Here is a 14,717-nt window from a genome sequence, read left to right as displayed (position 1 = left end):
CTCCCATTTCTGGGGGAACTTTGAGGGCAGAATCCCCCCAACCCCCACTATAGAGTATGACATTCCCCAACCAGCCTTAGTATCTTAGGCACACTTAGCTGAGGCAGAGAGAAGCAGCTAGCTGATCGGACTGAGGGTGAAGTCTTTATTTAGCCGCAAGTCTGCACCGATGTCTTGCCAATTTGAACAAATGCACCACACACATTCCTGCTAGCTCAACTTTTGACATTCCATTGCCAAGGTAGTAAAGAGAAGCTTCGCTACAAAACACATTTCAGCTTCCCAAACCTCAACCGTGGCCATAACACAGCACCGAACCGCGTGACCCAATTTATGTTATCACCCTTTTTACATGAATCATTTCTCCTTCTCGCCAAGTCTCAAGAAAGTATGTTGCTAGGGGACAAAACAATTAGAAGGCAAGCGAAGATCAGTAATTACAGGGTGGTTGACAGCAGTCATCCCTCCCCCTCCCAGGGCAAAGAGAATACATGTGCTTGGATGTGTTTGTACCGAGGATTTAACACTTGTAAAACTGGGGAAGGAGGCTCTTTTTGAGCATTAGGTAGAAAAAGTGCAAACCATCATCAAGGAAGCCACAAGCTTTCCTCTGCTTCTGAAAGAACATGTGTTAACTGCCTTTATACAAAGTCAGAGCATTTGTCTGTCTAGACCAGGGGACTCAGAGATCCACACCGCTTAGGAAGTAAGAATTCATGTTTTGATATTACGCACATTTTTATATTATGAACGGCAGCCTGGGCATAGTCTGAAGGCACACCATATAGCAGCCTTGAAACTGAACAGGCCTGGGTCTGTTTGCCACTTTGGCATCCTTGGAGGAAAAGGTGAGATACAAAGGTGGTTCCCTGGATGTCTAAGCCAGAGTTGGACAACTTTGGAAAGGTCTGGGACTATTTTTGCCTGAAGAACATTGCCCCCCTCCCCCTCCCCCTCCCCTGGGCTGCACTCTACAGGAAGCCAAACACTCCCATGAGCCACCGATGGGTAAAAAAAAACACTTGCCACTGAAATCTGGCAGCAACTGCAATGGAGCACTAAGAGTCTAATTCAGCTTGTTCACAAGCTACATTTGACCCTTTTAGTGCTCTGTAGCAGCTATGAAACATCTTTTAGCACTAAAAATGGCAGGATGCTGTTTTCTTTTGCTGCGGCTGCTGCTGCAGTTGCCAGTGCAGGTCACATGTTTCCCACCCCCGGTCTAAACCATGTGAAATATTATTCCAGTACCTAGGAGACCGCCTTCCCTTATATACACCCAGGGGACATTTACAATCTTCAGAGGAGGCCCTGCTAATCATCCCGACATGGAGAATGTTGCCATGAAGAACCTCGATGGCGGGCCTTCTCTGTAGCAGCACCCACCCTCTGGAAAACCCTCCCTCATGCAGTTCGGGAGGCGGAAAATGTAATAGCATTTAAACATCTCCTAAAAACATATCTTTTAAAACAAGCCTTCCCTGGACTGTAATTTATTCTGGTTTTGTGTGTTTTTACAGCTTTAAACTGGATTTTATGGTTTTAGTTGTAAACTGCCCAGAGAGCTTAGGCTGTCGGGCAGTATAAATATGTAATAATAAATAACACAGTCCAAGGACTACTTATTTAAGAAGGGCAAGATCTTCTGAAGCAGACCAAATGACATATAATGTTAGTGATACGGAGGGGGCTGCTGGAATCATCTGTGGCTGCAATGGCCCAACTTCCTAGGTGTAAGGAACTCGTCTCTCTTTCTCTGGCCAAACCAATGAGAGACTGGACTTCTCATTGTTGAACCAAACACAAACCGAAGGACACCCACTCTCACCCACTGCACTCAAGAGTCCCTAACTGACAGGATTCAGGAAATGAATGAAACATGCTGCAGATGCTGGCACTGGCAACGTGCCACTTGTCCCTCTCTGATCCAGATGAGTTAAGCGCCATCCCATCCTGGACAACACAGTGGGTCTTGGAGGTGGCACTCCTACCCCTGAAACAGTTTGCATCATGTCGCCAGATTTCTCACACAGAGAGGCACAATACAACTTTGGAGGGATAGGGACCCAGAATGAGACCACCACAAAATGCACAACAAGTTAAACAGTGGAAAAATTTATTTTTTTCATACTGGAAACTATTCATTTACCAGGAAGGATGATGCCATCATACTGCAAGAGAAGAAAGGGATAATCAGAGGAAAGGCAATGTCTCTTTTAAAGCATGTAACTACCATCAGATCATTCTTTACACATCTGTGTGGCATAGTAGCGTGATTATCAATCTTGCAAATAAACGCAGAGAGGTTAGCAGCCTGGAAACCTTTTATTAGTTCATGTGTCACTAGCAGAAGCTTCAAAGATAAGAACAAGGAGCAAACACAGATCTTCACTTGCTCCTTCTTAGCTGTTGTCTCTTTTATATTATTTTATATCATTTTACACCTTCATATTTTTAATATGTGCCTGTGTAACTCACCAGGAAAAGGGGGTACCCCCCATACCTGCGGTCATGGGCAGGGATGGCATTGGGGGATTAACAGGCCGGTTGAGAACAGGAGCCAGATACCTTACATCTCTTTTGGTTCTTCTGCCAAACAGATGGTTCTTGGCAGCCTTACCAGCTTGCCCTCAGGTCTGGTGCTGCTGCTGAATGCCAGGTCGCTACAAAACAAAATCTCTCCCATCCACGATTTGACTGTGGATGAGGGGGGCGACCCAGTATGTATTAGTGATACCTGGGTGGGGAAATTGGGAGGTTAATCTCTCCCAGCTGTGCCATTCTGTGTACTCAGTGCAGCACCAACACTGACTTGAGGGTCAGGGAGGGAGCGGGTTGCTGTGGTCTATAAGAATACAATCTCCCTTTCTAGGATTCCGGTTTATTCAAATACAGATTTTGAGTGTCTGTACCTTGCTTGGTACCTGGGACAACATACTAGGGATTCTGCTGGTTTACCACTCACAACACAACCCATCAGACTTCCTGGCTGAGCTAATGGAGGTAGTGTCAGAGTTGGTGTTGAAGCCCCCTAGGATGGTTTTACGCCGAGGCTGCTGCATCCAGGGCGGCTCAAGACTTCATGGCTGCCGTGACAAAGATGGCACCGGTCAGACACATGTAAAGTGCACACACTTGATCTGGTTTTTTTGACTGGGCAAGGGGATAGTGGTCGTATCTCCTTGTCATGGTCAGATCACTTATTATTGAGGTTTAGTCTCTTGGGAAGCCTTTCCCTGCTGCAAGGGTGGGGGACCTATTAAAATAGTCCAGCCTTGGAGGCTAATGGAGTCCAATGAATTCCAGAGGGCTCTGGGGGATCTCCCTGCTGGTATGGCTGGTGCTTTCATCAAAGCCCAGCTTGCTCCATAGAATGCAGAGATGACTTAGGTGGTCGGCATGACTGCGCCCAAGTGCCTCTCCCTCTGAACAGAGCCTGGCCAGCTCCTTGGTATAAACCTGAGCTGAGAGCAATGGAGCAAGAGGAGAGATAGTTAGAATGCAGGTGCGGGAAAACTCATGCCAAGTCTGAACGAACACAGGTAGAGCTCATTATCAAGCCTACTCTATGGCGGTGGGGGTGGCAAAGAGAGATTTGTTTTCCACCACCATCGCATCTTCTCAGCGTCATCCAGTGGAGCTTTTCTGAGTGGTTCATGGCCTGTTACGCTCTGGGCCAAAGAGAGACACTGTGGAATCCTTGGTAGCATGCTGTGATGGGTTTGCATGGCATTTTGAAATTCGTCATGAATTGGACATTACGATTAATGCAGTTCTGTTAGTAAAGGCATCCAGCACATCATCTGGTCCAGTTTTATTGAATGAGTTTCAGTTATTGAGGCCCGAGGATGAGGATAAAGTACTTGGCCAAGTACGGTCAACTATCTGTGTACTTGTCCTTGCCCCTCATAGCTTATTCTTTTCCCCTTTCTGTAGGGGTTCCGCAAGGCTCGGTGCTTGGTCCGCTGTTGTTTTCTTTATACATGTTGCCCTTGGGTAATCTTATTCAATCTCATGGCCTCCAATATCATCTGTATGCCGATGATAACAATTATATCTTTCTTCTCCGGATCTTTCTCCTGATGTTCACGATTGTATCTCGGCATGTCTTTCAGATATCTCAGCTTGGTTGCTTCGTCGTCGTTTGAAACTTAATATAGCAAAGACTGAATTGCTTGTTTTTCCTCCTAAACCTTCTCATCTCTCATTCTCTCTTACTGTCAATGATGTTACGCTTACTCCAGTCAAGGAAGCTCGTAGTCTTGGCTTTATATTTGATTCCTCGCTCTCCTTTATTCCTCATATTGAGGCAGTAGCTAAATCCTGTCATTTTTTCCTGTATAATATTGCCAGGATTCGATCATTTTTGTCTGTCTCTTCTGCCAAGACTCTTGTTCATGCATTGGTTATTTCTCGGTTGGACTACTGCAACCTTCTTCTCACTGGCCTTCCTTCTTCTCACATCAGTCCGTTGGTTTCTGTTCACCACTCTGCTGCTAAGATCATCTTCTTGGCTCGCCGCTCTGACCATGTTACTCCACTTCTGAAATCTCTTCATTGGCTTCCAATTCACTTCAGAATCCAATATAAACTTCTCCTGTTGACCTACAAAGCTTTTCACTGTCTAGCTCCTTCCTATCTCTCCTCTCTCATCTCACACTATTGCCCCGCTCGTGCTCTTCGCTCCTCTGATGCCATGTTTCTTGCCTGCCCAAGGGCCTCTACTTCCCTTGCTCGGCTTCGTCCATTTTCTTCTGCTGCCCCTTACGCCTGGAACGCTCTTCCAGAACGTTTGAGAACTACAAGTTCAATCGCAGCTTTTAAAGCTCAGCTAAAAAAAATTCTTTTTCCTAAAGCTTTTAAAACTTGATTTTGTTCTGACTTTATACTGTTAGTTTTACCCTACCCAGTGCCTGTTTACCCTACCCTGTGCCTGTTTGCATTCTCTTCCCCTCCTTATTGTTTTATTATGATTTTATTAGAATGTAAGCCTATGCGGCAGGGTCTTGCTATTTACTGTTTTACTCTGTACAGCACCATGTACATTGATGGTGCTATATAAATAATAATAATAATAATAATAATAATAATAATAATAATAATAATAATAATAATGTCCGGCTGGGTCCAGAAGTTTGTAAACTCTTCCTTGAAAGAGGGAGTGGTACCAGCTTCCTTAAAAGAGAGGTAATTAACCTGGACCTGGAGGATGCTAACAATTATAGGCTGATGGCTTATCTAATCCATTTTAATCGGGCTTCAGGCCTGGTTTTGGAACAGAAACTGACTTGGTCACCCTGTGGGATGACCTTTGCCAAGAGGGACTGTGTGTGTGTGTGTACGTGACCCTTTTGATTCTATTGGACCTCTCATCAGGTTTTGGTATATCATCAATCACGGTATCCTTCTAGATAAGATGTCTGGATTGGGAATTGTTTTAAACCTATGACTATTTTAAATCTCTACATTGTTGCTAGTTTTTGTTCTGGTTGTATTTTATACTGTACTTTTAAGGTCTTATACTTTATACTGTTTTTATGTACTGTACTTCGTGGTTTAATTTTTTGTGAACTGCCCAGAGAGCTTTGGTTATTGGGCAGTATAGAAATGCAATAAATAAATAAATGTGTTAGTCATATTTTGTGTCCTAAGAGAAGAGAGAACCAATGTCTGATCATCTGAAAGGCAATTCTTATCACAAGCAACTAGGCAAGGGGATATTTACATAAAATAACAGCCATGCTGGAACAGACAAAAGGTTAATCTAGTCCAGCATTCTGTTCCATAGTAGCCAACCAGCTGCCCACAGAAAACTGACAAGCAGGACATGAGTGCAACAGCATCCTCCCACCCACGCTCCCCAGAAACTGGTGTTTATAGGCAAACTGCCTCTGATACTGGAGGTAGCATATAGCCATCAGGACTAATAGCCATTGATAGCAGTAAGACAGCTAGAAATTGAGCTAATAAATGGTACATGGTAAATAACAGTCTTGCCATACTGAGTTGTATAGTAAAAGAATTTTTGGAATACATTTATTTATTTAAAACATTTGTATCTCGCCCTATATCATTAGGATCTCATGCTTTCCTGCATTATAAAGAATTGTATGAATTAGGACTTGAAAGGAACATTGAGCCACCTTGCAGTGGAAAGCAAAGCACGCGCACTTCTTCTACTTTCTTTAAACAGAGCTCCAGGCTAAGGTTGGTCAATGCTTGGTTGATGCTAACAATTCCATGCAGTGCTCAAAAACTGTTCCAACCCAAACCTATGAAAGAACAGTTTCACAGAGTTCTGGTAGTATTTAGAAGATGCCCTTGGTTGATCTCAGCATAAATGGATGTTATGGGGGAGACAATCTCTTAGATACGTTTGACTAAAATACATTCAGAGATGTCTGCTCAAGCTTTGTTGATCCTCTGAGCAGTGTGGCAGGCAACAGGACTTACCTTCTGCTGGAACCAGCGCATGGCTTCCTCCTTGCCAATTCTGTGCTTGGCCCCAATGCTGCCAGTCCGGCGCTTCTTGTCAGCAATGCTGAAACCTGGCCTGCCCAGAACCTGTTATCAGTAACACAAGCCTTGTTTAGTCCTGAATGCTAGCTATGCACACTTTTCCAGAGTGATAACTGAGAAAGCAGATAAAGAGAAGGGCTTCTTCTTCCTTAACCTGGTGTGATAGACTGCAACTCCCAGCATCCCTTAGTCAACATGGGAAGGCTGATGTAGTACCTGAGCAAAGGGGCAGCACAATCCCATTGAAGCACTGGTGTCACAACTTTCTCACAGGCAGAGGCAGTGTGCAGCAGCAGGTGGAGTATCAAATTTGGATGCAGGACAACTCCATGTTCAATATATTGATGGCAATTAAGAGCTGGGTGTTCTTATGCAAGTCAACTCACTCAGACTAACCTAACTCACAGAGTTGTTGCAAAGCTTAAAAATCCTCCTCTAAGCCCTTTGGAGGAAGAATGCAATACAATTCCAAAAGATTAATTAAACAAGCAAGCCTGCAAAACATCTGTGAGCAAGGATGGTCAAAGAGTAATTCCCATGCTGCTTTTTAAAAACCTCACCATGGCAACCTACCTTTTTGATTGATGGTTCCCAAAAGACCTTTCACAAAAGAATGACTATATGGGGAAAAACCCTCTGAATCAAACCAGTAGCAACAATCTATTTTTTAAAAACGATGAACGTCATAGCAAGAGAACCACAAGCCAACTAAAATTAACCTAAGAATAGTGTTATTAGTGCTTCACTGAACATATGTCAATTTCACTCCCAGTCACATACAAGGCCCTGAAAGAAACTCAACTTTTCTTGTCCAGGAGTGGTCCCAATCTCCTTAAAGAAGGCAGTAGTGTGATCACTCTTGAAAACAAACATCACTGGATTCAGAAGCCATATATAAATATTGCAAATAAATAAATAACCCAATGGCTAATATTGAATTTCAGGGCAAGGTGTTCTAGCATGTGATGGCCAGCCAGATCCAGGCAGTTGTGGATCAAACCAATTCTCTGCATCCATTTCAAATCAAATTTGAGGCCTGATTTTCATGCTGAAACCACCCTGGTCACCCCATGGGATGACCTACGCCAGGAGTGAAACAGGAGTATGACCCTGTTGATTCACCTGGACCTTTTAGCAGCTTTTGGCCATGGTATCCTTCTCGAAACCTTGTCTTTTGGGAGTGGGCAGGATGACGGCTTTCAGAAGGTGGTGCTGGGGGATTTCTGCTCAACCCTTTGGCATTTATGGTTTGAGGTTCTATAAGTTGGACAATAGCATCCTCCTCCACGCTATTCAACATTTACCTAAAATGCTGAGTGAGATCATCTGAGATTTAGAGTGTTCTGATGGCAGACAGCTCTCTCTCTCTCTCTTTTACATCAGATCCAGGTGAGGCAGTGGAAGGGTTTAATCAGTGTCTGGCCATAGCAATGAACTGGATGAGGGCCAATGAAGTGAAGCTCAATCCAGGTAAGACAAAGATACTGTTGGTGGGTAGTTCATCTATTCAGGGTAGCTGTATTCAATTTGTGCTGTAAGGGGTTGCACACCCCAAAGGATAAAGTTCATAGTTTGAGGATGCTTGTGTATCCATCTGTCACCAAAGGCATGTGTGTTCTCTGTGGCACAGACAGCCTTTTGCCAGCTTATGCTTGTATGCCATGTCCATACTTCCGTGAAGACAGTCCGGAAACATCAGTTATGGTGGCAAGAGTATTGACTGGAATTAAGCATTGTGATCATCTTATGGCGGTAACGTAACATCTTCACTGGCTCTCGATTTGTTCTTGGGCTCAATTCAAAGCACTCATTTTCCTCTATAAAGCCCTTCATGGCTTAGGGCCACAGTGTCTGAAGGACTGCTTCTTCTTCCATCTCTGAGATCATCAGAGGCCCTGCTCCAAGAACCCCCTACATATTGAGATTTGGCAGGTAGCTACTAGTGAGCAGGCTTTTTCAGTGGTACAGCATAAAAACATAGGAAACTGCCTTACACTGAGTCAAACATCAGTCCATCCAGCCCAGTATTATTGAAACCTTGGAAAGCAGTGGCTTTCCAAGGTTTCATGCAGGCGTTTTTCCTGCTTTAACTGGAGATGCGGGAGATCGAACCTGGGGCCTTCTGCATGCAAAGCAGGTGCTCTACCATTAAGCCATGTCCCCTTGGTAATCTCCCTAATAGTAGAACACCCTCTCTTCAGAGAAGTCCACCAGCATTGAACCTTCTGAGTTCCAGCACTAAAGACCTTTTCATTCTCTCAGACCTTCTAACTTGCCATATACTCTCCTCCCCAGGCTCATCGTAAAGCCATATCTTATAGAGCTGTTTTTATCTCCGTGAATAATTTGCTATTACTTTAAGATGGCAATCCCTCTTCTGTACTTCAGACCATTTGAGGATGGCCATTGCCCTGCAGCAGTAGCAAGGCCCAATTAGTAAGTCTACAACGACCACCACCACCACCACCACCAACAGGGCAAGTCCTCTGTACTACAGCCAGAGAATCAAAAGGGCAAGCTAAGTATACGAACCACGTAGAAGTCCAAGCCGTAGATACCAATGCTAGGATCGTATTTAATCCCCAAATCAATGTGCTCCTGGATTCCAAAACCAAAGTTGCCCGTGTCGGAGAAATTATTCTTCCTCAGCTCGTATTCTCGCACCTGAAACATTGACATCGGTTTAAAACTTTGCCCCTTCCAAATGTCACATTCTGTTAGAAAAGCCTCCAGATATAAGGACAGCTCACCTTTAAGCCCTTCTCCAAGATCTCCTCAGCTTTGGCCCCACGTACAGTGCAGTGAACGGCAATCTTTTCATTTCTCCTGATCCCAAAGGACCGGACGGTGTATCGAGCTGCAAAACAAACCGAATTCCAGTCAAAGTAACAGAAACTCTATCCAACAGCCAGCTCAAGGTTTAAGACAGCAACACCCAAATGGCAAGCCTGCACCTACAGAAGGCTTGTGGACAGAGAACTACACTACTGCAAGCACAAAACAACTCAGACGAGATCAGGGTCTGCATTACTAATCAGAAGATGGATTTCAGAGGAAAATCCAAAACCAAAATACTGTGTGCTGCCCTCCCCATCAATAGCTTAGACCAGGAGTAGGCAACCTAGTGCCCTCCAGAGGTTTTCCATTACAACTCCGATCAACGCTAGCCAGGATGGCCAATGTTCTAGGATTGTGTGAGGTGTAGCCCAAAACATCTGGAGGGCATCAGGATGTCTACCCAGCTCAAACTTTATTCCTGATAATCAGATTTAGAACCCAGTTCTAATTTTTTAAAACAGATTTCCAGCCCTCATAGTTGAAGAGATGTATGAAAATGAAATGCCTGATTTATACTTCAAAGCGCCCACAATTAGACTGTAGAATAAGAACTAGACAATGCAGAAAGTTTGAAATGCAGGATTCACCTCCAAAGCAATACAGAGCATGTGGACTTCGAATGCTGGGATGGGCCACTCCAGACCTATTTGCTCCCAAGACAGAATTGCACACACCTCATACGCACACTGCTGATGCCCTAGCCATCACGTTTGCTTACTGAACATGTACTGATCACAGAGCAATATGATGGTTGGACTAGGGTGCCCAAACCAAGCAGCAACAAAATAGGGGCAAGGGGAGATAAATGTAGCTTCTATGGAGGAAGAGAACCTTGAATAATTTTGGGAAGCCTGCCATACATGCTGCACAAGGGGAGATCCTTTGTTCTCTTTTCTAAAAAGAAAAGCGTCAGCAATGGTCTCCTGAGAAGTTTACCTTTTGAGAAAACGGGAGTCTGACCCGTGAGCTGCTCCAGCACTTTGGCTGCTCGAGTGAGCCTGTCTCCACTTTCTCCAACACAAATGTTCAGGCAGAGTTTGCGGATGCGCAGCTCCCGCATGGGGTTTTCCTTCTCACCCTGGTCTTGTTGCTGTGCAACAGTGGGGGGGAAAGAAAGCACAGTTAAAACAGAGATAGCCTTGCCCTCTCCCAGCACGTAGGGCAAGAAAAGTAGCGCAACATGTTAGGACAAGTTTTCAAGAGATCGTTAACATGAACAACCATTGTGTGACTCTCCTGATGTTGTTGGACTACAACTCCTTACTATTGGCTATACTGGCAAAGGCTGATGGGAGATGCAGTCCAACATCTGGAGGGCCACAAGTTCCCCAGCCCTGCCCTAGACTTTAAGCAGACTTCAACTGGTCACTCGAAACCTCACTGTCGTTTTCTCCACATTCCTCTTAATTATTGCAATCTTGAGCTATTAATACACACCCACCCCACCACCACCAGAAATTTCAGGAGAGCGGTAGATACACGCTGTTCAAATCATACCCCAAGGTCTTTCCTTTACTAATGGCATACATCACCCTCCTGGAGTCTGCCAGTAACTCACCACCATTATCCATTTCAATGCTCTTACTCCAACACCTTACAGAACAGATCTAGCACCACCACAAAACAAACAGTAACAGGTAAGGAGGTTCCGAATTCTTTTCATCTCCATTTCAAGACTGCTTTTTTTAACCTGTTGGTAGCTACCCCAAAGTAGAGGTTTAATGTGTCCTCCTTACCCACAGCTATAAGCCACAACCTCTGAGCAGCAAGAGATTTCTGTTTGGAAGGACTATGAGCTCCTTCCAGTTCTGGTACTCAAACGAAATTCCTTGCCTCAGAATTCTTTAATGCTAGTTATCTGTCTTTTGCACTTGTTTGTGGATCACTGGCTTCTAGTCTGCCCACCCATTAAAGTACAAGACAGCTGGCAACAAGATACCTGAAGACAAATAACAAACATCTGTAGGCCATCCAACAGACATCCCTGAACAAAGGCATCCCTTTCATCTGATCCAAGTCAGCATGCCAAATTCATTTCACAACAATCGAGTTTTCAAACAGTACACAAGAGCCACATTGTATGGTCAGAGTAAATTTAGTTGGATCTTTACAAAATGGGTGGGGAGGAAACATAGCAGTGTCAGAAAACATGCTTAGCATGCAGAAGGTCCCAGGTTCAATTCTTGGCATCTTCAGCTTCAAAAGATCAGGTAGCATCTTACATGAGATTCTGGAGAGCTGCTGTTAGTCAGTGAACAGACTAGATGGGCCTTTCCCAACCTGGTGCCCTCCAGATGTATTGAGACTACAAATCCCAGCATCAGGAGAGCACAAGGTTGGGGAAGGCTAGACTAGATGGACAAGGAGTCTGACCTGGTATAAAGCAGGTTGTTATGTCCCTATACTTAAGGGGAGTGATAAAAATGTCAACCCTACCACCCCCAAACTCAGCTTCAGGGTGAATGAGAAAATTACATTCTGCAATAACAGCTTTCATTACAAAACCAGAGGGCAATGATTTCACCAGATGAATTGAACATCGTATCAAAGAAAGCACATGCTCTTCTGTTTAGGTAGGTTGACATCTTCTCTTCCACCCTCCCCCCTTTCCTTACTATCTTTGCTTCTGCCCATCTAACAGCAGACTGACACCAAGGCCTCATTGTCAGCAAGGTGACCAACCTGCATCTTGGCTGTACCACTTCAGATTGCAGGTATTTATTTATTTAAAAAACATTTCTATTCTGCCCTATGTCATTAAGATCTCTGGGCAGCGTACAGATAGAAGTTCCACACAGAAAAAATGCTTCTCTTCACAAAGCAAAGTCACATGTTCAGTTAGAAAGGGCCTATCCTACCCATCTAGGTAACATGCTAGCTTTCTACACGCAAGCCATTTTGGTTTTTTTTTATGTAACATACAAAACCAGCCCCCAAATCTTGAGCCTTCCATGAATGAAGGTTAGTCCTAAAAAAAATTCAGAAAATGAAGATTTTCCAACCACAAAGTAACAGGATACAAGGTACTGGCTATACTGCTGTGTTTTCAAGCAGCTAAAACGGGTGTAGGCAACCAAGTGCCCTCCAGATGTTTGGTCCCATAACTCCCATAAACCCCAGCTATCATGAGATAATGGGAGTTGTAGTCCGATAATCTGGAAGGCAGTAGCTTGACTACCTCTGTGTTAAAAGGATCAGGGCCAGAGTAGGAGAAGAAAAAGGAGAAATGCGGCAACCAACTATATCACCCAAGCTAAGAGTCTCGTTGCTGAGAAAATATAGGCTTGCAAGAAAGAGACAGTTTGGGAGAGGCCGCGATTTCCTGGAAAGCAGACCCCAAAAGAATAGAGCGCGGAACGGAGACCTGGAATGAGAGCCTGGGACTCTCTAAAGAAGGGAACTCGACTCCCCAGCCTAGAGCAAGGGCCGAGTTCACCCACACGGCCAGTCCTTCTTACGGAGCCCCCTCCTCGCCGAGAGAGACGCTCGCCGCTTCCCCCGACCGCCCCACAGGAGACCCCCAGCACTCTTCCATCTCGCCAGGGCAAATTCCTGGCCAGAAAAACTCAGACCCGGCAGGATGGTGGCGGATTTAAGACGCCCCCCGGCGCGCCATCCCAGAGACAAGCTACTCACTGCCATCTTGGAGGCGTGGAAGAGAGCGCGAGAGCCCCGGAACGGGATCTTATGCGGCCGGTCGCGCTGAGCTGCCACAGAGAGGGGAGGTCAGGGGCAAGCAAGAGCGTCGGACCGGCTCGCTAGAGGAAGGGACTCTGCTGCCGCCTGGAGGCAAGAGGGGGGCGATGCAGCCTGGTTGTCAGTGATATAAAATGTGACTTTGCTATGTAGATCAGGCTGGCTGAGGAATGCTGAGAACTGTAGGACTTTTTTGTTCTGTCTAAGCATGTATAGGATTGCGCTCTAAGTGGCTACAAAACTTGTTATTGCTGCAAGATATTAACATGGCTACCCCACTCAGCCACGGGCAAGTGGTTCTTAGCTCCGACTTCCTCCTCCAGTCTTCTCCACTGTAAAAATGGAATTAACCCTGACCTACTTTATTTATTTAGCTAATATTATTTATCCATATATGTAATATTATTTATTTCCCACCCTTCTGTCGCTGACTTGACCCTTCAGGATGGCTCAGAACTTTTGATCACAATAAAACAACAAAATAACCAAGCAAATGAAACCATCGGGTCAAAAGCAGGCACAAAATACCAAATACCAATAGCAGTAGTTAAGTCTGAGATCAGGATGAAACAAATGCACTCTAATAAAAAAGTGTATCTGTACTAGGTTGTCTTCACTGGATGATGGAACATAGAAAGTGGGGAGGTGGGGGTAGCCAGCTCTCACTGGGCAAAGGATTGTCATCAGTGAGAAGGTCTTATTCCACATTGCTGCACTTTTCAAATGGTAGAGGGACATAGAACAGAGACTCCTAAGATGGACACCAACCACCTGTGCATTTTTTTTAATTAAGAATGTCACTAATGTACATGCAATAATGCAAAAATAGGTCTCTGCACTGAGGAGCTTGCAATGGACACTTTGCCAATGGGGGAGAGGATAGAGGGAGGGGGAAAGGCTAAAAGGGGATGAATATGTGCAAATACAGTTACGCATAGTTCAGCCTTGTTTCAGCTGGGGTTAAGGATTGAGGGGTTAAGCAACAGGCTTCACAACTGGGATTTGGAGAAGCTCAAAGACGCGGCACATCACTGCACGTTTTCTAGTGACACATAAAAAGAAGCAGTGCTGAGAGTTGATGATGAACTAGTTGAGAACCAATAAATGCGTCTTCTGTTAAGTAGCCAGTCTTGGGGTTCAAATAGCCAGTCTCTGCCTGGCTCCACTCACAATCCATTGGCTTTCAGTCTTGGTCTGTCCCAAGCCACCCAAAACTGTCCTGACTTCATGCTTCATCTGCCAAAATCCTCCAAACATTGCTTCTGACCCCAAAGATCCACCACTATCTGCCCACGAGCCAGATTTTTTTTTAAAAAAAAAAACATGGTCTGTTTTGCCTTGAATGATGCCCTCAACCTGCCCTCAATACACAGGCAGGTTAATATGGGAACAAGTGTTCCTTCAGGTACCTGGGTCCAAAGCCACATAAGATTTGAAGGTAAACATCGGCACTTTGGATTGTGCTCAGATATGGGCTGGAAACCAGAGAAGTTCTTTCAATAAGGGTGAGATATATTCTCACTGACCAGTCCCACTCAAGAGCCTGGCAGCAGGATTTCAAAGTACAGTTTCTGAACTCTCTTTAAAGGCAACCCCATGTACAACATATTACTGTAGTCAATACTGCATGTTACCACGGCATGGATCACGGTGGCCAGGCTCCA

At 44.8% G+C, this 14,717-nt stretch overlaps 2 protein-coding genes across 2 annotated transcripts in view; both read right to left on the bottom strand.

Moving 5' to 3' along the window:
- The window catches only part of PPT1 (palmitoyl-protein thioesterase 1), a 276,709-nt gene that overhangs the window by 46,818 nt on the left and 215,174 nt on the right, over nucleotides 1-14,717 (bottom strand). The gene's annotated exons all lie outside the window — the stretch shown is intronic.
- Nucleotides 2,100-13,065, bottom strand: RPL11 (ribosomal protein L11). Its single transcript, XM_063140823.1, has 6 exons — nucleotides 12,994-13,065; nucleotides 10,294-10,447; nucleotides 9,270-9,376; nucleotides 9,052-9,183; nucleotides 6,454-6,564; nucleotides 2,100-2,171 (listed from the first exon to the last, which is right to left on the bottom strand). Exons 1-6 carry the CDS (start codon nucleotides 12,997-12,999, stop codon nucleotides 2,142-2,144), a joined length of 540 nt encoding a protein of 179 aa, XP_062996893.1. The 5' UTR covers nucleotides 13,000-13,065; the 3' UTR covers nucleotides 2,100-2,141.

The sequence above is a fragment of the Elgaria multicarinata genome, chromosome 13 (genome assembly GCF_023053635.1).
Source record: "Elgaria multicarinata webbii isolate HBS135686 ecotype San Diego chromosome 13, rElgMul1.1.pri, whole genome shotgun sequence".
NCBI classification, from domain to species: domain Eukaryota; kingdom Metazoa; phylum Chordata; class Lepidosauria; order Squamata; family Anguidae; genus Elgaria; species Elgaria multicarinata.
Note: the sequence above shows the minus strand (reverse complement) of the source record. Positions and strands in the feature narration are given on the sequence as shown.